General features: G+C 35.8%; 1 protein-coding gene across 17 annotated transcripts in view; it reads left to right on the top strand.

Annotated features, from left to right (window-relative positions):
• The window catches only part of LOC126814921 (peripheral plasma membrane protein CASK), a 416,793-nt gene that overhangs the window by 373,533 nt on the left and 16,817 nt on the right, over window positions 1-26,443 (top strand). For 11 of the 17 annotated variants that reach the window (XM_050540427.2, XM_050540390.2, XM_050540417.2 and 8 more), the window contains 4 exons: window positions 17,497-17,691; window positions 19,484-19,562; window positions 20,714-20,799; window positions 22,403-22,489. In XM_050540427.2, the coding sequence (XP_050396384.1) occupies window positions 17,497-17,691; window positions 19,484-19,562; window positions 20,714-20,799; window positions 22,403-22,489 (447 nt within the window). Of the gene's footprint in view, window positions 1-459; window positions 577-17,496; window positions 17,692-19,483; window positions 19,563-20,713; window positions 20,800-22,402; window positions 22,490-22,559; window positions 22,629-26,443 lie in introns of those variants that run through there. The other 6 variants (XM_050540452.2, XM_050540435.2, XM_050540444.2 and 3 more) reach the window with 2 other exon arrangements.

Here is a 26,443-nt window from a genome sequence, read left to right as displayed (position 1 = left end):
TATCGCAGGCTAGCTATGACATCGAGAGTTGATTATGGTCTGGATAAGTTAAGAAATGTCTAATTAATAGTTTAGATAACATTTCCTTCAAGCCTAAAGAAAGACTTGCAATAGGCAGAGTTAGCTCTTGTATAATGTATGTTTAATTAAATCAATTAGAGTTCGATTTAACGTAACAATTATCAGCTTTAAACCTCATTATATCCTTCTGCTGCTGCTGTTAATTGTTGTTCTTTTGAACATATTTTTTTTCGCTAATCACACCAGGTGAAAAACTACAGTGTCTACAAGTTAGTGTTCTGTGTCATTCTGTTTGTCAATCAATGGTTTTAATCAAGCATAGAGTAACGTATTATAGAGAGTTCATTTATCCATGATTCGACAGCCTTTAGATAGAAGTAGCTCATGTTTAGGCAGTGAAGCAGGTGCTTGCAGCTTTTCCTTTATGACTGGTGGTGTGCTAATATGAGTATATAGAGATTTTATTTCCAATATGCATGGGAGAAATATTGACGTTTTTAGTTGATGGTGTGTGTATGGCTTGTAGTAGAGCCGTGGATATCGTTTGGTTAACAGGTTAGTCATACATTGGGATTATTGTTACTGTTGAAATGCTGTTTCCGATTATTTCATATACACATGATGTTCATCTTTTGAATGTTTAGCTCTGTTATGACTTGTATTTGGCATGATATAAATATCATTTCTTTAAATGACATCTCGAGGCACGGTTAACTAAACAAAGCACTACATAAAGTATATATGGATATAACTACTTCTCTATTATTTGTGGTTGTTTTTATTTTTTTTTAATGGTTTCTTCTGGCCCAAGTTCACAAAGCATTTTCAGACTTAAGTTAAGAATTTACTCAACTTTCTTTGATAAAGAAACACAAAACTTTGCACATAGTTTCTTATTGATGTATTTGATACATTAAAACAACAAAAGTTTAATAAAGCGCTATATTTTAGTTAAAATAAAGCGAACAATTTTGAGTAAAATCTTAACTTAAGTCTGAGAATGTTTTGTGAACTCCGGGCCTGGTTATTAATTAGTTTGATGTAAGCCAAAATATGGATAAATAGGCTGAAAACGTGACGTGTATGTGTTATGAAACGTTGTTATTAAATATTAGAGAAGTAGTTATATACATATATACCCTGTGTTGTGTTTTGTTATGAATGATAGAAATATTTTAATTGAGTAATTAAAACCCTTTGTGAGACTTCTGGTTAGTTGTACGACTTTTTTTCTCATCGTTAGACTGTGTCTGTTAAAATCAGTCATGTGCTCGATACGAACTTTAACATTACACGGAAATTTATCATGGTTTTGAATAATTAGAGTTTCAGTATAATGCTAGGTTAACATGGCTATCAACACTGTTTACATACGTGTTTTGTTGCCAGACGGACTGCGGCACAACATCTGTGTGTATTTTCTATATATTTATAATTATGTTAGAAATATTGACAAGTTAAATTTTACGCTTGAAACAGCTGACATAGACGGAACGCGCTCACTCGTTCAGTTGATAAATACAAATTTTGCTCATGACATGGTTTCAAATGTATATTTTTGCGAGGGAGCCACGATGGCTAAGTGGGTAAGATGCTGGCTCGCTAATCTGGAGGTCACGTGTTTGATCCCTGCATTGGCCAAGAAAGTTCATCAGGATTTTCCAACGTGTTGTCAGTGGTGAAGAATGGACTGCCTGACAAGGACAGCTGTCTAGTTGTTCAGATGGGACGGAAAACCGAGGTCCCATGTAAACATTGACGTACACGTAAAAGATCCCTTGGCAGTTGGAATTCGATATAAGAGTAGGCCATAGTGCCGCTGCCCGGGCAAAATTTCCCTCATTGCACACTGTATGGCATATGTCCAGTTGGAGTAGGACGTTAAACCCCATTTCATTTCAATTTTTGCGTATTCTTTTATTTATGCTTTGGGTGAATTGACGGATGTTACAAGACCATCCTCTTAGTATTAGCTTTTGTTACAAGGATCGAGGTGTTGACAAGCTCTTCTTTCATTGCGACCAATATTCAATCTCATTAACGGCAGACAGTAAATAAAATTTAAACGAGTAGCTTCGTGGTTCGATACGGAAGCATCCTTCATCATAGTTAATTGACATTACCTTAACAGGAAGTGTCAGAGAATCGTCAATAGTCAATGTTAGGAACTTTAAACATAGTTTAGTTTCGTATTTAATCCGATTGCCATGATTGCTGGATAGAATACAGAGTACTTTCCGCGATGGCTAAACCACCCAAAAAATCAATTCTTTGGCTATACTGAATTCACTTGAGATATTGCTTAAACGACGTAATTGAGTGGTTACACGTACGGAAGGAATTGTCATTGAACGTGTTAATTGTTATCTGACTCGGGCTTGTAAAATGTAATTATCTTTTTCTGAGGATTTGGCCTGTGATTCTGAAATCACAGTTAAAATGGTTCATTTGAAAAATAAAAAAATGTTTTAAATATTTTAATATCTGTCTAAAATATCCTGGATGTTCAAATTATAACACCAACAAATGACCAGGGCTTTGACATATTTTGTTTATTTCAGATTAGCAATACAGTCCACTCGACACAAACTAGGGCATTTTGGGACTAACATATGGTTAAATTTTCTTTCAATAATTCACTTGCGCATAGGGGTCTTTTAGCAGTGGGAAAAAATCGAAGAACAAAGGAAAACCCATGAGGTTGAACAGGCGACCCTATTCCTTGTCATGTACAACCAAAGGAATCGAAACCACGCCGGTTGACTCAATAACAAACCATATGCGCTAACCATTTGGCCATCCAACCCTTCCTTTAATGTCTTAAAACAGTCTTGTATTTAGATGACCATAACTTAAATTAGGACTGAGCAATTGATTTAAATATCGTTATGAACCAATATGTTTTCGGTATTCAGCAGACGATAACGAAATCAAATTAATTCAATTCCAGACATGTAAAACATAGTGGCTTTCAATTAGATTAGGATTTGAATTAAGTTAAAGATGGAAAACAATTTCTGTTTACATTGCGTTAAATTATATTATAGTACAAAGTTAAATTTTGTATCAACCAAGTTATTGAAATAATTGAGTTTTTTCGTAAACATCATTTTGTTGTATTTCATTTCTGACTCTGATGATGTTCAGGAAATGAAATCAACTTGGTGCCTTAATTAAAGCCAAGTTTCTCACTAATGAAATCCGTTGGTAATTAAGGTGGATAACTTTCTGAATAAACTGTCAATAAGAAGTAACGAAGGATTTTGTCTCAAGAGACTTGCACCAATCACATTGTAAAATTAGTCGGGGGGATTTATTTACGCGTGTGAGTTCTTCAGTCCTCAGTGTGCCAGAAGGCTGATAATTACTCTCTTTAATGGCTTTTTTGAGATAGTGATTTAGATGATTAATAAAAAAAAACAGAGTTAGATATCATCTTGTGAGCAATATAGAAATGAATTAACCTTCCGGCATTCGCTGACACTAAAAAAGATGGTGTTTATGAACTTTAGATGATTATAATTTATAAATGTAAGGATTGATTGATTTTAAATTTTTTAGACCAATATGTTTCTTAGAAATTTTTTTTTTTTGTGTGTGTATGATTTGAAGTTGTATATTTGCCATTAAATCTTGAATATTGGGTCTTGGGTCTATTATTTCTAGTAAACATATATATTGGGGCATGTACTATATTAACCAGAGTACTAATTGAAAAGGGAACAGCGCAGGACGTTATTGCAGCCTTCTAGAAATGTGATGTTTTATCAAAAGTTGGAATCCATCAATTGATGAGTAATTGTCCAAAGAAAAGGCATTCCAAGTCAGCCTTGGCTTTTTTTTAAGAGCTTCATCCTCAAAAGAGCAAGATTATTAGCAAGTGTATGCAACTAGTTCCGGGGTATGAAATGAAGAGCTTTCGCGATGAATACGTTCCAATGATCTTCAGGCATACCATATCATAGTTAAAACTCGTTTGATCACTAGACTGAATTGTCTCTTTGATGTCGGTGGTAATCGTGACCTGGGTACGATATTGTATGGTTTTAAAGAATAATACAAGATCAAGTATTACTGCAATTTGAAAGCAGTTCGCCATTGATAACATTCGTACTTTTTGTTAGTGCAAAATTCTAAAGTTTATTTGTGCAGTTTTCATAACTATAGATATTTGAAAGTGTCTGGAGTTAAGCATCTCTATCGTACAATCAAAGGTTAGCACTACATGTGTATTCTTCTGAGATTTTCTTTTTGTTTCTTTTAATCAGGGGGGGGGGGGGAGAGTTTGATGGCCGAATGGTTAGCACGTGCGCGCTGTATCATAAGACCTGTCATTGAGTCAACTGGCGTGGTTTCGAATCCTCGGTTAAACCCCATTTCTCTCTCTCTCTCTCTCTCTCTCTCTCTTTCTCTCTTTTAATCGTTGTCTATTATTGGTTTGATCTACATGTAAATAGGATATTTCTTTATTTTAGATTTTTAATCAGACTGACTGAATGTTCAGCGCTATAGAAAACCATTATTATTATTATTAATCAAAATAAAAATATTATTTGATTATAAAAATGTTTCACAGTTTTCACATAAATCTACTCTGATCAATATCTCGATCATATTTTAAGATGCTGATTTTTTCACAAATTTTGTTGTATAAAGATATCCAAATGGTTGATACGGAGTCAATAAGGTCATAACCCTCAGGGGAGGTAATTTAGTTAGCAATATTGGTTTTGCTACAAATTTGATCAGCGGATGTGAATTACGTGCTGGCCGTTCTAGATTGATTCAATTTCCTTGTTTGTAAAGATGGCTTCTAGGACAGTAATTTGATTCGTAAAAGAACACAATATGAAACCAAAGGAGTGTTTATAAATACTTTTGATAGTTTTACGAACCCCATAGAAAAGTTTCCAAATGTAATATGAATGAAATATAGATTATTATTGATAATTTTGGAATACTGAAGGAAGATGCCTATAGATCATGTGTAGTCTTTCACGTGCACATAAAAGAACCATTGAACATTGAAATTGAATTGTCATCCTGGTGAAAGTTCCCTTATAGGACACTATGGTTTACCCGTCATCATTAGCACAGTTGATACAGAACTGTTGAACATTAAACCCCAATTCATTTCATTTTTATAGATGTTCAGCTAGAGCTAGTGATTTACAGTAGTCAAAAAACGAAGTGAAGTGGGTGTGCTATGAGGGAAATTTTGCCCCGACAACGGTAATACGGCCTACTCTTACATCAAATTCCAACTGTCAATGGATCTTTTATGTGCACGCCAATGTGTACACGAGACCTCGGTTTTTCGACCCATCCAAACGACTAAACAGTTGTCCTTGTCAGGCCCTCCATCCTGCATCACTGACAAAGGGGAATCAGGTCGGAAAATCTGAATGAACTTTCTCGGCCAATGCAGGGATCGAACACTCAACCTCCAGACTAGCGAGCCAGCGTCTAAGCCACAGTGACCCCCGGTAAAAAAAAATAAGTTACAAATATTTAAAGAAAAAACATTTAAAATGTTAACCATTATCTGGTGTCTGTTGCTGTACGTTATAATGCCTGGTAAACTATGTTCTAAACATTCTTGGGAAAACTATGAAAAGTTACGTTAATGACAGGCCAATTATCTTACTGCTGGCAGCTAGCTAAATGGAAACCTAAAAAATACTCTTGTTCAGAAAATTACTGTGATGTAACTAAAACCAAATAACCAAATTTTATCATACAATTTTGGGAGCATTGACTAATTGTGATGCGTAGTTACGAGAGATTCACCAGAAAAACAACTCTTAAACAGTCACTGACGAACGAGCTATTGTTAAATCATAAAGACAATTTGTCAAAAAGAAAATGGAAAAACAGTGACATTATTGATTATCTAGAAAACTGTAAATAATTCTTTTTCTCGAAATTACAGATTGATATTAGAAAATCATGAAGATATATAGAAGTTATTGTTCTGAAAATAAAACACTTAGTCTTATTGGCCATCAATATCAATTTGTTTTCCTTAATAGTTTGTCATCAAGATTGTAGTATTTTTGAAGAAAAGGGTTTAATGCATTCTACATTTAAAGGAGTAATCCAATATAGTATATTCCTATAAATTAAACTGGTTAATTCTATTTGGAAGGCATATTATTCTAATCCAAAGGAATATCTGAAGTTCTTGTAATATGTTTTCAAGAGAATCCAATGTTTGGTAATCCGGGGCAGTTAGAGACAGTTTTTTTTTTTACTAGGATAAACCGGCCTATAACTTTCTGTGTTTTTTTTGCAAAACAGATCATTAAGCCCTGCTTCGTTTCAGTAAGGTGGGGTGGATGGCCGAATGGTTAGCATGTGTGTGCTTTATCATTAGGTCTGTCATTGAGTCAACTGGTGTGGTTTCAATGTGACAAGGAGTAGGGTTGCCTGTCCAACCTCGTTGGTTTTTATCCGAGTCCTCCGGTTTCCTCCCACTGCTAAATAAAATTGAATCATATGTTAGTCCTGAAATGACCTAGTTTTGTGTCAAGTGGACATTAAACCAACCAACCAACCCTCTCAATCTCTCTCTCGCTCTCTTCATTTCAGTGTTTATTGTGCTAAAAAAAAGGATGTTAAACCACATTACAATTCGTTTGATTTCGTTTCAGGCTTTTTTTTTGTTGATTATCAGGTTACTTAATGAACAATTTGAGGCAAGTGCTCTGAAAAAATAGCCAGACCCCTATAAATGGTTTTGGCAATCATTTCTGTAAGGCTTTTAAAATTATTTCAACTGAAACTAAAAGCAGTGCAACCCCTATAAATGGTTTTGGCAAATATTTCCGATTGGCTTTTAAAATTATTTCAACTGAAACTTTCAGATAACATAAATAGACAATTTCTTCACATTTTGGCATTTGATTGGCATACTAAAACAAAACTTTTTTTCTCGAGATCCAATGAAAAGAGGAATGTCTCCTTTAATTTACCAATATTTACAAATTACATAATGTCATCATGAAATATAATTTTCCAGAAAGAAAAGTCAAGGAAAACATAATTTGTTATAGCCTGTCATCAAGGTTTTTTTTTCTGTTTTGATATTTTTTCCCCCATGATATAGAAATGATATACGTTTGGCGTTTGGTTATTCAATTAGATGCATGTGTACAAAATAGAACAAGATTATCAGGGTAGTGTAAACTTTCAATCTGGTTAAAACACAGATCCTATTTCGTTTCGTTTTTATAGTTCAAACTTTCGTTTTACTTATCTTTACTACACTTGGATCTGGATGAGTTGTTATATAACTCGTGTTCTGAATGGTGTCAGGGATAAGCCAATGAAACGGTCTGTCACGTCGAGCTTTAGGCGTGTTTTGCACAGAGCTGTGGGTAATCCACTAGTAACATCAATGCTGATTGGTTAATCAAATGTCTGACATCATAGGGTCATAAGTTGATCTTTTGACCCCTGACTTGACCTAAATATGCGACAATCTTTGTGGATTGCTCGACTGACATAGCTGCTGGGGAGTATATGTTTCGGTGTTTGGCAATCTATCTTATATTTTGTGCACTTTACCAGGCTCGGTTTCCCCCTTGTCAATGATGCAGGGTAGAGGACCTGACAATGACAGCTGTCTAGTCATTCGGATGGGACGAAAAACCGAGGTCTCATGTACACATTGGCTTGCACGTAAAAAATCCCTTGACAGTTGGAATTCAATATGAGAGTAGGCAGTAGTTCCCTCGTAGCACACTGTATGGCGTATGCCCATCTTCATTAGCCCAGTATAGGAGCAGAACAGTAGGATGTTAAACCCCATTTCATTTCATTTCATTTCCTTTCAACTAGTCTGTATGTATCTACGTAGCCCATTGTACGATGTCAACCACCGAAAAGTAATGATTTCTATATGAGATTTCCACTGTATTATATATTGAAATTAACCAGACACATTTAATCCGAGGGCAACTAGAAATGCAACCAACTTGATAGAATTTATACATCAGTTTAAATCCACATTTGATATAATATTGGCATATAATTTGATCACAAAATTTTCCACGATTTATATCTAGATTGTATTGTTAGTTGTTATAGTAGTCAAAACACTTTCATTTTAAATTCTTCATGATATAGTTAAATATATAGCTATACTATGTGGGGGTGGATGGCCGAATGCTTAGTGCGTGCACGTTGTATCATAAAGGTCTGTCATTGAGTCAACAGGCATTGTTTCGAATTCACGGTTGTATGTGACAAGGAGTAGGGTCGCCTGTCCAACCTCGTGGATTTTCTCTGGGTCCTCTGATTTCCTTCCACTGCTAAAGACCCCTACACGCAAGCGAATTATTGAAATGACCTAGTTTGTGTTGAGTAGACATTAAACCCCATTTCACTCTCTCTTGAATAATGTTTTGTTTAAAATCTCAAAACATAGAAATTTGGAACTCAAAAGTTTTGAGAAGAGGAGTCAAGTACATTTTTGTAAATTAGTTTGTTCCCCCCTTTTTGTGACCTTCATTAGTGGTATTGTCTCAGCTTTCTTTTCAAAGATAAAGCAGAAGTGCCGGTATATATTGAAGGACCCACTTATATCTAATAGCCTGTTCAGACGCTTAAGTTGGACTGGTTTAAAAATCCTGGGGATTGTTAAACCAGTTTAAATTTGTCGTCTGAACGCAATGTGGGACAAAAACAAAAAAACCCAATTTATTCTGCCGGGTAAAGTGAGAAATAGGAATTACAGGCGTATGTTTCATTGCCTGGCAACCTATCTTTCATAGTTGTTTCCATAGAACAAAAATTCAAATAGGTCCGATCTTTGTGAAATTGTCTCACCGCTTACAAATGTGTTGGTATAAATTCAAAGACCGAGTTGTGATGTCTAATAACCCGAGGGCTAGAATTCATTCTGAAAGAGAAGCTGTCAGGGGGGATAAGTAAATTGAATAGCAAGTATAAGATGTTGAACTGATTAAAGAAATCGATGTTAAAGTCTAGTCTACGATAATATTTTGTTGACTTGAGTGATTTCAATTAATTTACACAAATCTCGCTCTCGCCCTTGTAATGAAAGAAGACAGACTTTTAGAATCAGAAATCTCCGTATTCTTGAATACATGTAAAGCTTTTGTCGTTGTCTAGAAGGGTAATAATTTAATATCTATCCAATTGACTCTTATCTCCTTAATTTGTATCACTTAAGCTCTTGGCTGCGTCTTAGAAAAATACACTAAAATGTTATTCTGTTCTGAATTAGCTGAACCCGTGTTAAATGCTTTGAGCATTGAAATATCGTGACTCAATTCTAGTCAATAAATAATATATAAATGAGGAGACGTCTATTTGTATAAATCTCCAGAAATGAAAAGAAAAGATTAATGTTTTATGGTTTGCCGACACTGTGATAAAGGTGTCAGGAGCAAGTCTGAAGTCAAGTATAGTCTTTATTCAGGTCTGGTTTATTGCGACAGGAAGTTTTCCCAACATCAGGAAGTTTTCCTAATGTATATTGTTCTGGTTATTTCAGACAGATACATGCTTCGACAGTTAACAATGCATGATGCCACCATCGTCTCTAAATTACGTAGGCATACATACACTCAGCTTTTTAAAGAGAGAAATCCAACACCCCATTCGACGTCAGTTTTTATTATGAATTAATACGATCACAACATTAAAAATTGTGGTATCACATTATATCATTATCTTGCACTTAGAATAGCCATCCCATGCCACCCCATCTGATGATAAAGGATAAAGCACACGACCGTAATACTTTTCTCATAAAACGTGTTGCTTTACAATTTTTTAATGTAGCTTAGTCGGTGGGGGGTGGAGGAGGTGGATCTAGGTCACTCACAAGAGGTTCTGGGTTCAGTCCCAGTGTTTGAAGAGAATATTCCTCGGAATTCTTCAGTGTTATATTCCCATGTCAGTGTGGGGGTTGGATGGCCGAATGGTTAGCACATGTACGCTGTATCATAAGGTCTGTCATTGAGTCAACTGGCGTGGTTTCGATTCCCCGGTTGTACGTGACAAGGAGTAGGGTCGCCTGTCCAACCTCGTTGGTTTTCTCCGGGTCCTCCGATTGCCTCCTACTGCTGAGGACCCCTACATGCAAACGAATTATTGAAATAAAATTAAGTCCTGTAATGACCTAGTTTGTGTCGAGTGGACGTTTAACCCCATTTCTCTCTCTCTCATTATTCTAGTTTGTGCAGAGGAGTAGGATGTTAAACCCCATTTCATTTCTTCAGTTCTGGTAACTTCTGGTTAACCTGCTGATGACAAATACATGTTTCACTAGAAACAGATTTTAATCATTAATAAAAGCCCAATCGATAAACAAATTTCAAGGTGCCTCGGGAGACATACTTCTTCTCTTATGAAATTATTTTAATAGACTTGAATGGGTAGCGATATGAATTGATATTAATATTGACTTTTGTCAATGTGACATATGGAAGACATCAATTGAGGTGACAGTGGTGACAGCTGTATGCCGTATCTCATGTTAAGTGTAAGTTTTGTTGTGTTAATAACAGACTGAATTCTACAATACTTTGATATATCATCAATCAATATTTGTTTGCTTTTAATTATTATAAGAGAATTCTACTCAATTAAATATTAAAGATACATTATGGGAGAGCTAAATCGGCCTATTGCAGGTCTTTCTTTAGGCCTGAAATGTTATCTAAATTATTAATTAAACATTAATTAACTTATCCAAACCATAATCAACTCTCGGTGTTATCACTAGTCTGCAATATTTACTGGATTGGAATCCGATCTGCTGCTCAAGTAAGTGTAAGTGCATTATTGAAATAAAATTGTACTCTCTCCCTCTGCTTAATAATTAATAAATGTAAAACCTATATAAAGTGGTGCACTCATACATGTTATATGTGATTATTTGATTGAATATCCTGTACATGTTAATGTTCATTACTCTTTGATGAAATTTGTGTTATGAAAGAGAATAATAGAAGTTGTTTGTAGAGCTATTATTGTGTTATCATACAAATCGTTTATCAAGCCATTATTGAGAATAAAACCTGCTATTATTGACTTTGATGAAAGAATACATGAAATGGTTTATTTTTGGTAGTTTGTTAGGTTATGAAAATTGCTTTTAGTATAGTTAAACAGATAAAAGACAAACAAAGCAATGTTTTAGTGTAGATTTTGGGTAATGGATGCAGACTGTATTATTAATGCAACCAAATGTTTGATATGAATAATGCAACCAAATGTTTGATATGAATAATGCAACCAAATGTTTGATATGAATAATGCAACTAAATGTTTGATATGAATAATACAACCAAATGTTTGATATGAATAATACAACCAAATGTTTGATATGAATAATGCAACCAAATGTTTGATATGAATAATACAGCCAAATGTTTGATATGAATAATACAGCTAAATGTTTGATATGATAGAAATGAAATGAAAATGGATTAAACGTCCTACTGGTCAACTCGGGCTTGATATAAGACGCTCATCCAGAACATCCTGGTGTGGGATGGAAAGACACTTGGGTTCCCAATTATCCGAGATAGCATCTGTGAGACTGACAAGGAAAGCCATGCCTAGATCTTTGGATAGGATGTTAAAACTGAAGTTTATCCATGTGAACACTCACGTGCACGTGAAAGAACTGTTGACTGTTGAAATTCAATAAAGACTATAGCCTAGTTCTTTGGACAGTATGTAAAACTGTGGTTCAACCATATACTCGCATGCATGCCAAAGACCCCTGACTGCTGGAATTCGATGAAGGCTATAGGCTAGTTCTTTGGATAGAATGGAAAACCAAGTTTCAACCATATACTCACTTGAATGCATGTAAAAGAACCACCCCTGACTGTTAAAATTCGATGACTGTGCAGAAACATTGCAGTCCGGGCAGAGTTTTCCTAGCATTGCACACATGGCCATGCGAAAATTAAACAAATATTAGTCTCAAAATGACTGTTGATTTTATCTACAGAATCACCCGAGTTTTTCAAATCTTTAAATTCTATCCATAAATAATTTCCGCCATATTTACCAGTCGGTAATTATTGTTGTCTTTATAAACAAACAAAATACAAGAACCATTACTTGGCTACAATACTATGAAAACAAACATGGCGGCAACTTGTTGACTGAAAGGAGAAAAATTACTTCCAGATCTTTATTCCATGATTCCATGCTGTTGACATTACGCTGTTTACATATTTGATTCGTTCTTGCAGCTGGAAATTATCTGTGAAACTTCTGACTGCCAGTTGTGATTATTACCAATATACTCACAAGTTGGATAATCTCCAAGTCAAACTTTATATCATCTACATTTCGTTTTAGAGGTTGGATGGCCGAATGGTTAGCATGTGCGCGCTGTATTATAAGGTCTGTCATTGAGTCAACTGGCGTGGTTTTGATTTCTTGGTTGTACATGACAAGGAGTAGGTTCGCCTGTCCAACCTCGTGGGTTTTCTCTGGGTCCTCCGGTTTCCTAGCACTGCTAAAGACCCCTACGCGCCAGTGAATTATTGAAATAAAATGGAACCATGTCTTAGTCCCGAAATGACCCTAGTTTGTGTCAAGTGGACCTTAAACCCATCTCTCTCTCTCTCTCTCTCTCTCTCTCACTCTCTCTCTCTCTCATTTCGTTTTGTAAATGTAGACTTAAAAGAAAAAAAATCTTTTTTTGATAAGATGATTATTTTATGTTGTGAATTTGTCTGTCTAGAATCTCCCGTTATTTCTTTCAATTCGTTTTCCACGATCTTGCAATGATTAAGCACAACTTGCTTTTGCTGTTTTTTTAAGATAATTAATTTAAACGTGTGACTCCGATGCTTTGTCCACCTTGATTTTTAATCAATAAATGGATGCTGTCAGTATTAATTTGTTGGTTGTACCAACATTTGTTACATGAAAATGTTATGGGTTTTCAAACATTTGATGTTTGGAGAACAATAATACAAATATGTGTTTAAAGGGTTATGACACAAAGTGTGATGTTTTTAGAGTGACAGGGCCATGGTGGCCTGGAGGTCGGGTGTTCGATGCCTGCATTGGCCGTGAAAGTTCATCAGATTTTCCGGCGTGTTTCCCCTTGTCAGTGATGCAGGACGGAGGGCCTGACAAGGACAGCTATCTAGTCATTCGGATGGCACAAAAACGAGGTCCTTGGCAGTTGGAATTCGATATAAGAGAAGGCCGTAGCGCTGCTGCCTCGGCAAAATTTCCCTCGGAGTAGAAAAGTAGGACGTTAAACCCAATTTCATTTTAAGAGTGACACAAAGATACAATGGTTTAAGAGTTATATGTGTGTCTCAAAACAGGAGTATTGAATAATACTATAGGAAGTGACGCCATGCCACTACCTCCCCTGTAGATTGTACATCTCATCATTCTCCTGTATGAAGCCTAGTAATAAACACCTGATCTCATCATTTTAACAGATGGGTCTCCATAATCTTACTGTGGTTCCCCCTTGTCAGTGATGCAGGACGGGAGGGCCTGACAAGGACAGCTGTCTAGTCCTTCGGATGAGACGAAAAACTGAGGCCCCGTGTATATATTGAAATGCACATAAAAGATCCCTTGACAGTTGGAATTCAATATAAGAGTAGTCAGTAGTGCCACTCTCTTGGCAAAATTTCCCTCATAGCACACTGTATGGTGTATGCCCGTCTTCATTAGCCCAGTTCGGAACAGAACAACAGGACGTTAAACATCATTTCATTTCTGATGCAAGTTGAATATAGATATACACAAACAGAGTCTATAAATCTACTATAGAGATACATGCTCCTTGCTTTCACTCAATTCTTCAGCTTTGCATTTGAATATTGAAAAACATTCAGGAATGATGTCATCTTGTGTGTTTTTTGTTCATGGTGAAGACGCCAACTCAAGGGTTGGACATTCTACAAAGCACTTTTCATTGCTTGAAGCTATTCCTTTCAGAAAGATCTCTAATGATAATTACTGCTATTTTGAAGGTCGATTTGACAATAATTCCTCCCAGAGGGAATATTGTATATTGTCGTTTGGCCCGTCTTTATTTGGGGGAAATTGTGAGATAATATCCTAGTCTGAGACTATGTGTCTAGATCTTCGGGATTTGAATCAATGTCTTTAGAAAATCAGACAAAACAGGAGCGGTTCTAATTAAGTCCTGGAAGATGAACGAAATCTCGAGTATACAGATCACAGTATTGAATTATCATAGTTTTATATGGATGAACAAAAAGAAATTGCTTTGAAAAAAGCTGAATAGCTTTTAGCGATGTTGGTTTGAAAGTTTCGGAGAAGCCGCTCAACAATCATTATCTTCATAAACTTTTCTGACAATGATCTCCTTTACTTCAAAAAGAACTTCGAGTAGTCTGAATATTGAAGGACTTCCTTGAAGAGCTCTGTTCATTGACTCAACTCCCATCATTTTTTACTGGATAATTCAGGCTAGCATTGAGTTAGACTAGGTTGTCACATTTGCTGTTTTTAATATGACACATTTGGATAAAATATGATAGATTTCATTAGACCGCAAAAATGATCCGTGAGGATTTTTTATGGCTTTATTTGAATTGAAGGTTATTTTGAAATAAACTAATTAAATTTCTTCTAGCCTCGACTGTTAAATCTGGCTTCAGTTGTCAAGGTAATAAATGAAAATAGAACAGCCGAAGCTCAGCAAGGGTTTTTCAAGCGGAAGGTTTCGCTTAAAATAAGCCGCTTAGCTTTACTTGTTGTGTTAACATGACTGAGAGTTATTAAGGTGGTGATATTATACAATGTTAGTGCCAGTCATCAAACCCTGGGAGGAATTTTATCCTGTCTGTTTATGGGTTTCAATCGTGTAACCCAATAAAAAATGACTGCACGTAGAACACATTAAATGCTTGCATAGGGAATAAAGCCTGCGAGATCAAAGGAGGTCATAAACATTAGATAGTGCTCTGACATTATGTAGGAAGGTTTTAGACAAATTGCATTGTGTGTGTTTTTTATTCTGTGCATCACGAGGGAACCATACATTGAATGTGTTTATTTGTTTTGTATGGAAATTAATAGAAATGGATCATTTAGTTTTGGAAGTTTGCGATTCCTTTTGTTCGAAACAATAGAGTAGTAAATCAAAAGAAAAAAAGAGCATTAATGATTGTATGAGGCAAACATGGCGAGAACTGTAAGGTGAAGTACAATTCAAAACTAAAATCGTCCATTAAAGGGCTCTTCCCGTACAACACCGGGTAAAAAGCTACTTCATCATAGTTTCATAAATACTGAATGGAATTGAATCATTTATGGAGTGAGTGAAATGGAGTTTTATGGCACGTCAGCTCCAACCGGGCTATATGGTGCCAAACACATGGTGATTTTGACGAGACAAATAAAACCAATATCACATAAATATATTTATATACATAAATAAAAACAAGTATCACATACAATAATGTTATTAAAAATAAATACATATAAATATAAGTCCTTTATGTATACAAATAGTTAAAAACAAAAATACAGATGTATATATACAATTAAAATTTGTAATAAAAGTTTAACAATTTTCGATACAGCTCCGGTTGAGCAAATAATTGATGTAGTGACTGGCAAAGGTAATAGTTTGATCTTACATTCTTGAGATGATTGCACTCAATCAAAATGTGTTCAACTGTCAAAATGAAAATGTGAGTTAAAAAAGTATGACCAATGCGAGAGCGACACAAAACAACTTCATCCCTCCTGTTGGTTCTATAGTAGTTTGGTCAGTCTCCTATGAGAGGTTTAATGTGATGAAAGTTTGAGATTCAAATTCCACAATATTCTAGTCAATTTGATTAAAACAGATCCTATAGTTCAAAATTTCGTCTTCACAACATTAGGATCTGGAAGAGTTGTTATATAACACACATTCTAGTTGATGTGAAGAAATAGCCAATGAAATGATCTGTAATGGCGAGTTATTGGCATACTGTGCACGGAACTGAGGGTAAACCCCTAGAAACATCAACACTGATTGATTAATCAATGTCTGATGTCATAGGGTCAAAAGCCGCTCGTATGACAGCTGATGTGACTTCCCATTACATCTTGTCAGAACGAAAGTATAAAAAAAATGAAACAAAATATAGATCTGAATTTTAATCAGATTGTATTGTAGTTTACAAGAATTCAAAATCCTTCAAATGACGGACAGTGACTTTAAGGATCTATTGATGTTCAAGCTTATATCGATCTTATATCGATCTTATACATGACAAGGAGTAGGGGTCGCCAGTCCGACCTCGTGGGTTTCCTCTGTGTCCTTCAATTTCCTCTCACCGCTAAAGACCTATATGTACAAGCAAATTATTAAAATAAAATTGAACCATATGTTAGTCCCAAAATAACCTAGTTCGTGTCGAGTGGACGTTAAATCCCATCTCTATTTATCTCTGTCAAGAAACCAGTATATGAAAAAACAAAAACACTAACTAACCATCTCCCTCTCTCTCTCTCTCTCTCTCTCTGGTTTCGAATCCCCGGTTGTACGTGACTAGGATTAGGGTGGCCTGTCCAACCTCGTGGGTTTTCTCTAGGTCCTCCGGTTTCCTCTCACTGCTAAAGACCCATATGCGCAAGCAAATTATTAAAATGAAATTGAACCATCTGTTAGTCCCGAAATGACCTAGTTTGTGTCGAGTGGACTTAAAACCCATCTCTCTCTTTCTCTCTCTCCCTCTCTCTCTCTCTCTGTCTCTGGTTTTGAATCCCCGGTTGTACATGACAAGGATTAGGGTGGCCTGTCCAACCTCGTGGGTTTTCTCCGGGTCCTCCGGTTTCCTCCCACTGCTAAAGACCCCTACGCGCAAGCGAATTATTGAAATAAAATTAAAAACCATATGTTAGTCCTGAAATGACCTAGTTTGTGTTGAGTGGATGTTAAACGACTTCTCTCTCTCTCTCTCTCTCTCTCTCTCTCAAAGTACTTGGTTTTTGTTTCAAATTTTGTAGTTTTAGAATTTTAAACAAAATACGAGTTCGAGTGTCTATTTATTTATCTATACCGTGAAGAACTAGAAATTAAATTATTTTGGTCTGATTACATCTTTCAGACTTGAGAAACCTTATATGTATCTCCATGTGTTGACTGGCTAAGTGGGTAAAGCGCTGGCTCGCTAGCCTGGAGGTCGGGTGTTCGATCCCTGCATTGGCCGAGAAAGTTCATCAGGATTTTCCGATGTGGTTTCCCCTCGTCAATGGTGCAGGACGGAGGGCCTGACAAGGACAGCTGTCTAGTCGCTCTGATGGGATGAAAATGACTACAGAATTGTGACCTGTATATTCCAGTTCAGTTACTAAATGCCAATGAAACAATTTGAAAATAATAGTTTTGCTTTGAATTGTATGTCAATTGAATCATTTCTAGCATGAAATCCAGTTTTATTTCTACATCATGATTAATATTACAATTTAAATATTTTCCAGGCTCTACTACAGACCCACGATGTGGTTGGTCATGAGATTTATGGGGAAGATGCTGTTCGTATTACGCCCCCTCCAAGTCAGACATTTTTAAACGGAGAAACAGAGACCAACGGCCATAGTTACGAAATGGAGACGGGGGATAATATTACCAGAGTTAGACTGGTACAGTTCATGAAAAATACAGATGAACCAATGGTAAGACATTTTATATAAAATTATTATAAATCACCGCCTTTCTAATGTCGATGTTGATTCGTTCACAAGCTATGAACTTTGTCATGATAAGAGCACCATTCTCAGAATTTGCGCTGTATTATAAGTAATCCAGAATGGAACACTTACATTTGACCCGTTTACAATACTCAAAATTTAATCATTCCATTCTCGGAACCGTTTCAGACACCTAACCTTTGTATATAAATCTAATGTATTGTATGTATTTTTAATAAAACTAAGAAATATCACGAACTAACTTTTCATCATCCTAGGTCAGTGCTTATGTGGAGACTTAACCTCTCCCCCAAATTCTTAAACCTAACCCAGGCACACAGAGGACCAGGCTCCCGGTTACCTATTTAGGGTGCCAGTCTCCGGGTTACCTATTTAGGGTATTTTCCGGTATTTAGTGTGTTTTCCGGTATTTAGTGTTTTTCCGGTGTTTTCCGGTATTCATTATAAAATGGTGTTTTCCGGTGTTCCGGTTGTTTTCCGGTGTTTTCCGGTATATAGTATTGCCGTTACAGTAGCAGTATGAACAGGATTATAAAGATTAAAGTATGAAACACCAATCATTGGGGAGGGAAGGGGGGGTCGATAGCCGAGTAGTCTAATGTGTGTGCTTTAGGTCATAAGGTCTGTTTTGATTCAAGTGGTATGTGGTTTTGATTCCAGTTTGTATGTGACAAGGAATATGGTCACCTGTTGCCTGTTGCCTGGGTTTCCTCCGGGCCCTCCCGTTTCTTCCCACTGCTAAAGACCCCTATGTGCAAGCTGATTATTGAAATAAAATCACACCTTATGTTAGTCCCAAAATGACCCAGTTTGTGTCGCGTAGACCTTAAACTTCATTTCTCTCTGTCAAATCTGAAAGTTGTTATAGAGATTTACATACTAAACACAAAATCTGTTAGTTGTTTACAGGACACTATAGTCAGAAACCTGTTTCACTTGAATGAATCACCATTAATTGAGTAAAAACATCCATGCTTTAAAGTATCTAAGTCTCTAAATCAATATCATACAAAGTCTTTGACATTGAAAACACAAATTATTTTTCAATTTAAATCAACATTGACATTGTGATCTTACCGCGAAAAGATGGGCTTCTAAAATCCAATATTCAAGACAAAATAAACATTTTACCATCGTGTACCATAATGCGTTTCAGTGCCATTTGTAACAAAGGACTTGAAGGACGAGGCTAGACATATTCCATGAATCATGTCAAACGATGGCGCCATATTGTTATCTGGAGAGCATGTGCAATAAATACTACCGGTGTAGACGCTAGAGATTGCCATTCGATTGAGACTTCTCACGTATTTCGCCGAACATAACTGATTTGATATTAGAGAAAAAATGAAAACGATTGAATGTAAATCAGTTTATATACATTCATATTACATTATTATATGCGTTGTGACCCATTGGTGTGAATTTCTAGGTCCCAAATATTAGCGATTTAGCTCCTTTAAGTCCATACTAAGCAGGAATACCTGAACACCTACACAAAATTTACTTTTGGTTCCACATTTTTGAGTTTAGAAATTTTCGATCCAGGGGTTGGCTCAGAGAGTTACCTAAGATTTTCCAGCCTGTTTTGTCAATGGTGGAGGAGTGGATATCGAGTAGTAACCGTGTATAGTCAATCCGATGGGACAAAAAACAAGATCCCATGCATGTGAACTTTGATTTGACAATTGAAATTTAATGAAGCATAGACAAAATTTCCCTGTTTCATAAATGTTTTATATATTTTTTTTTTTAGGGAATTACGTTAAAGGTTAATGATGAGGGTCGATGTTTTGTGGCCAGAATTATGCACGGTGGAATGATCCATAGACAAGGTAGGTGAAATGTATAATAAAATGCATTCGTCATTAACAGTAGTTTATGTGTGGTTTAATGGGCCTCTTATTGTTTCAATATATTACACAATGTCTTAACACCATTAAACAACTTAAAATACAGACACTATCCTGCACATGCTTTTCAATGAAATACATCATGCTTGTCCAAAATTTCAACTAGTATAAATAATGTACGCTTGGCACATTATTTGAAATAATGGTACGCCAACATCAAAGGATGACTGCACATCTGTATTTTAATAATGTTTCAATGACATCTCACTATCATATTTTTCAAACTTTCTCGGAAATGACACAAATGCTTACTTCAAAAGCTGGGAACAATTTGCTGATATCTGCTTTTTTAATGAAACCTGTTTTAAAATGAAGTATGTCAGGGGTGGACAACAATTGATGTTCCATCTGCCAAATATTACGCATACAACTTAAAAGATTAAATTACACAGCATTAATTAAGGCTTAACCTCTGGTTGCAGCGATTCCATTTTGTTCAGTAAGATGGAAGGGAGAATTACAGGAGAAAGTCACACTAGTCTTTTTAAGTATTAGATCATTTATTATCCTGAAGTGCAGTGTGTCACAGAATGATTCAATGTATGCCATTGAATGGCCACCTAGGCTATTGTGAGGCCAAAATACCCATTTATTTATTTATTATTTCCCAAACGGGGGATTGGGTGGCCGAATGGTTAGCACGTGCATGTTGTATCATTAGGTCTGTCATTGAGTCAACTGCTGTGGTTTCGATTCCCTGGTTGTACATGACAAGAAGTAAGGTCCCATGTCCAACCTTGTAGGCTTTCTCAGGGTTCTCCGGTTACCTCCCACTGCTAAAGACCCCAACGTGCAAGTGAGTTATTGACATAAAATTGAACCATGTGTTAGTCCCAAAATGACCTAGTTCGTGTCAAGTAGACGTTAAATCCCATCTCTATTTATCTCTTGTCAAGAAACCAGTATATGAAAAAACAAAAACACTAACCTAGTTTGTGTCGAGTGGATGTTAAACCTCATTTCTCTCTCTCTCCCTATTTCCCAAACATTCTGCACATCTCACCCAAAATCACCTTACCTGATTTTCTTGAAGAACAATGTGGAATAAATGACTGAATTTCTGATTATTTCAGGCACGTTACATGTAGGTGATGAGATCAAGGACATTAATGGAGTTAGTGTGTATAATCAACCTGTAGAAACGCTACAAAAAATGCTGGTAAGACAAGACTAACCCTAACAGTAACCTGGTTAAACAAGACAAAGTTTTAGGTTTGGATATGAGTTTAGAAAGAAATGCATAAATTGCAAACTCGTATAAGCAGCAAAGCATACCTTTTCAAGCACATGACACCCATCAAAGTGAACTAAATTGGCCATATGCATTAGGATTCCAAAATTTGAATATTTCTAAACAGAGGCCTTATTTAGAATTCAGCCTGTTCATTGGTTGAAAGCTAAATTTTATTTAGGGAACGCCGCAAATTTCAACAGTTGCATCCATAACCTGCGGATAGATCTTGCCATCCCTCTCCAATCTGCCCAGCTATTGAAACAGATGGATTTTGATGCAAGTTTAAGACTTAAATAACTGATATTTAATATCCCTGGTGTTGTTACAAGATCTGTAGGTCATCCATTTGGATGCAAGTGTGCAAATTTTGTTACAGTCCCTTATTAGTTTGGGGGGGGTTTGGGTGGCCAATTGGTTAGCACGTGTGCACTGTATCACAAAGTCTATCATTGAGTACAACCGGGTCCTCTGGTTTCCTCCCACTGCTGAAGACCCCTACGCACAAGAAAATTATTGAAATAAAATTAAAAACCATATGTTAGTCCCGAAATGACCTAGTTTGTGTCGAGTGGGTGTTAAACCCCATTTCTATCTCTTATGATTAATTTGTTGAATTAAATGATTTTATAAGTATATACATTGTGTCTGGAGCTTACTGTGTAAAGCACTGCAAATTATTGCTTTAGTAATTACTGTATAATTCATTTTTTTCTGTTCTGTTCATTAGCTGAACTTTCTTTATTTTGTTTTTTGTTGTTGATGTTTTTGTTGTAGATTTTTAGTATTTCAGGTTTTAGATACTTTGTGTTGTTGACTTTATTTGTTTTTAGTTGATTTTAATGTAAATTGTTCTGTGCCATATGAGAGGACATAAAAAATCTGATACGTAATTCATAAAATGATTTAGTAATAGGACATAAAAGATCCCTTGGCGATTGGAATTTGGGGAAGATAAGGCAGAAATGCCACTGTCCATTGATCATATTTGTACATTGAACACATAACAACAGAAATAGAATTGTCCATAATGAAAACTCAAAATGAGAAAATTAAAGATACATTATGGGAGATTAGATAAAGAGCTGGCAGTTCTCACTATAATAGTTAAAAACTAGATAATGTAAAGGGAATTTGCTGAAAATGTCAGACAAATTGATCCACTCTGAACTGAGAATTTAGCGATTGAATTTTGGGCCTAGCCTCGATCATCATTACTAAAGGTGGTACGATATTCGTGATTATCCATCATCAATGAGCGTTGAGCAGCAGATCAGATAGCGATGACATCGAGAGTTGATTATGGTCCGGATAAGTTCATTAATGTCTAATTAATAATTTAGATAACTTTTCAGGCCTAAAGAAAGACCTGCAATAGGCAGATTTAACTCTTGCATAATGTATGTTTAAACAAGGGACAAGTCATTTCCTTTTTGTATTTTTATTTTAACTCGAAGCATTGACAACCATTAAGTATAGTCTATTGTCGTTTCAATGTTGTATATATTTTTGCTTCCTGCTTTCGTTGTAGAAAAATCTACGTGGTCAGGTCACGTTTAAAGTTTCTCCGTCAGTAGCAGGAGCGTTTAAATTGGACAGTAATCCAGCTCATAAAGAGGTAAGAAACTCTCCAAAGAATTTGGTATTTTTCATTTTTTTTTATCGCATGTTTGTTTTAATACTTCCAGAGGGAGTCAAGTGGAAGCATAACTTTGAAGATCGTGCCGAGTTATCGACACAATCCTGCGCTGTGTGAGGTAACAATTAGCAAACAATAATGCATACTCCTTCAGCTGCCCTTTTCCCCCGAGAATGCTTGATATTATTTTTTTGTCTTGTAACTTATTTACTTCCTTAAGTTTCCTAAAAAATAAACCTGTCTGATCCCAGCATTAGCAAAACTTAAAACAAACTCATCTGTTCCCAGCATTAAAACTTAAAACAAACTCCTCTAAAAACTATAAAATTATCCAGTGTTAGCGAAACTTTTATGATTTAATAAGTTATCAATTAATTAAATTATAATATTATGTATATATCTACCAAAGTAACAGTCCAAACAAAATTGGGGGGTCAAGGTGGCTAAGTGGGTAAAATGCTGGCTTGCTAGCTCGGAGGTCGGGTGTTCGATCCCTGCATTGGTTGAGAAAGTTCATCCAGATTTTCCGGCGTGTTACCCCTTGTCAGTGATGCAGGACGGAGGGCCTGACAAGAACAGCTGTCTAGTCATTCAAATGGTACAAAAAACCGAGGTCCCGTGTACCCATTGGCGTGCACGTAAAAGATCCCTTGACAGTTGCAATTCGATATAAGAGAAGGCTGTAGTTCCCTCATAGCACACTTTATGACGGATGCCCAGTTCAGCGCCGAACAGTAGGACATTAAACCCCATTTCATTTATTGCACAGATCGTACTAACCCGCTGGTTGGCTAGTGTGTTGTCTGGTTAGAAATCATGTCAGATCTAATATTTAGAGAAAATTAAACTCTATCAAAGAATTACAGATTATACTGTTGGAATAAACACAACAGTTCTATGAATAAACAATTACTGTATTTAAATGGGAGCTACGTTTCTCTTGTGCTTGAGGGGGGTTGGGTGGCCGAATGGTTAGCACGTGCGTGCTGTATCATAAGGTCTGTTATTGAGTCAACTGGAATGGTTTCGAATCCCCGGTTCTACATGACAAAAAGTAGGGATGCTTGTCCAACCTTGTGGGTTTTCTCCGGGGTCCTCCGGTTTCCTCCCACTGCTAAAGACCCATACGCGCAAATGAATTATTAAAATAAAATAGAACCATGTGTTAGTCCCGAAATGACCTAGTTTGTGTCGAGTAGATGTTAAATCCCATCTCTATTTATCTCTGTCAAGAAACCAGTATATGAAAAAACAAAAACACTAACTAACCTACTATATCAGATACCCTCAGAATACCCTTAATATATAATATAATATTTATTGTTTCACACGAAATTGAGTAAATGAAAAAAACACTAACTAACCTTACTATATCAGATACCCTCAGAATGCCCTAAATATATAATATAATATTGATTGTAATGGAAACCTATACACATGAAAATATCATTTGCTCAGTATCTAAAAACAGAATGTATATATAGGTTTTAATAAACTACGATCTTTGTTCATATGAAGGCAATGTTTTCTTCACTCGCATAGGTGCACAAGCCGGAGGGGGGGGGGGGTGTGCAGGAGGGGAACTGCCCCCTCCTAACTTTCCTGTAACTGACTTCGGGCAAAAGGGTAAAGTGAAAACAAAAATTTATTATTTCATTTAGTTGGCGAAACAAAGTGCCCGAAATCTAATAAAACACAAATTTTACTTTTCTTTTAAATTGAATACCACAAATTTGTACTGAATTGACTATAGATTAAAACATTTTGTCTGGAGTCACTCTGCTTTGTACAACATTTTTTGGACATCGATTATTATTTGTCAAAGCAAATGCAACAGTGAGTCGAACATGAATTAAAAAAGAACGAGAATTCGAATTAACTCTGAATTCAGATAAAATCTGAAAAAAAATTGTAAGGAATTTTCTTAATTGAAAGAAAAAAAAATTCCTGGATATGTTATATTTAATTCAGAAAAATGTCAGTGCATTATCAAAATTGAGTGGTTATCAGACTTTTAATGGCAGAGTTCTGATTCTATCAGGAGTGTTATGTAACGAAGGGGGTGAGGGTTGGGAAATGGTCATAGGTGTGCTCTTTAAATCATACAGTCAGTCATTGACTCAAGTGGTGTGGTTTCTGTAGTAATATGGTCTTTGCAACCATATTATGTCTTTAACTGATTATTAGTTCCATATATTGGAGAGAAGTCATATCTCATGCATTCAAATTGAATAAGTGATAAGTTTATATATAAAAACAGTGATAAGTTGGTAAATATTTAATTCTGGGTTAAAAACAAAATAGCACATCTGACACTCCTAGTGGAAAGTTTCCACTGTCCATATAAGGATGGTTCTCGACGTCATTAGACTTAGTAACCAATCATCATAACTAATTACGTAATATTTGTCCAATTAAATAATTGACAAGGCTGTCTCAAGGACACTGTCAATGTTAAAAGACTGATATAGATACCATAGAGTAGACGAGCATTGATTTCTTGAGGGTGAGATATCATATAGATTTATTGGGAAGATACCATTGAGGTTGAAGATACACCATCTGGATTCAGAATGCCCTGTTAGGTCGTACCAAAGCCATATGATGTAGGCATTCCGTCAGTAAACTTGTTCTGGGAAATGTTGGGGTTGAGAGAGTAGAGAATGACTTTTATTGTAATCTATGCTCGTAACCTATGTATCCAGTGCTTGATATAAAATATTAAAACAAATTGTTGGATTTTTGTTCCTGGTAGACAAAATTGAACCATATGTTAGTCCCGAAATGACATAGTTTGTGTCGAGTGGACGTTAGACCCCATTTCTCTCTCTTTCTCTCTTAAAAATGATGACCATCCGATGCTCTAGAAAGTTGATTGGGCTGAATAAGTGATGTAAGTAATAATTCATATAAAACATTGAGGCCAAAATCGGCAGATTTAGCTCTTACATAATGTATCTTGAAATTAATACATATGTCTTTATAAAAAAAAAGTATAACAGCTGTGACAGGCAAATATGTCATGAGAATACCCCCCACACCTTTTGTAAGTTACAGTAACTGACGTTTGTCCATCAGTGATATCCATTTCCAGGTAGCACGTACGTCATAGAAAAATACTGGCAAACAGTGATTATTTAATGAACAGATTTTGTTTTTTTATTACCCTAATTAGTAAAATTGTTACCTTTGATATTTACAATGTTATTTTTTTTTACTTCATGATGTACACGAGTTGTTGAGACACCATCATACTATTTATATTACGCTATTGACATAAATACACTAATACAGCTGTCTAGTTTCATTTACCTCCAACACACAGGTCTTATTATCAAAGGGAGACAAAAACTTCTTTAAAGCCATGGATTGAGCAGGGTTATAAAAATTTGTTAACAGTGATTTATTTAATATGTTTGTATGAGTAATGCATTTATGTGGATTTCTTTACCGTAAGATTCACACATTATGAATTTGATGTCGAGATCTTTATCTCAAAGGGAGATAAAAACTTATTTAAAGTCACAGATTGAGCAGGGCTATAAAAATTTGTTAAAAGTGATATATTTAATATGTTTGTGTGAGTGTTATACTAAATGTATTTATGGCAAGGTTTAGGGGGCGTTTATGTGGATTTCTGTATGATAAGATTCACGCATTATGAAATGGACGTTGAGATCTTTATCTGAAAGGGCTAATTGGGTAAGATGCTGGCTCGCTAGCCTAGAGGTTGGGTGTTTGATCCCTGCATTGGCTCATTGGGATTTTTAGACATGGTTTCTCTTTGTCAGAGGTGCAGGACAGAAGGCCTGACAAGGGCAGCTGTCTAGTCATTCGGATGGGACAAAAAACCAAGGTTCCGTGTATACATTGGCATACACATAAAAGATCCCTTGGCAGTTGGAATTTGATGTAAGAGTAGACCATAGTGCT

Source organism: Patella vulgata, chromosome 1, assembly GCF_932274485.2.
Source record: "Patella vulgata chromosome 1, xgPatVulg1.2, whole genome shotgun sequence".
Taxonomy (NCBI): Eukaryota; Metazoa; Mollusca; class Gastropoda; family Patellidae; genus Patella; species Patella vulgata.
This window is presented reverse-complemented; position numbering and strand designations above follow the sequence as displayed.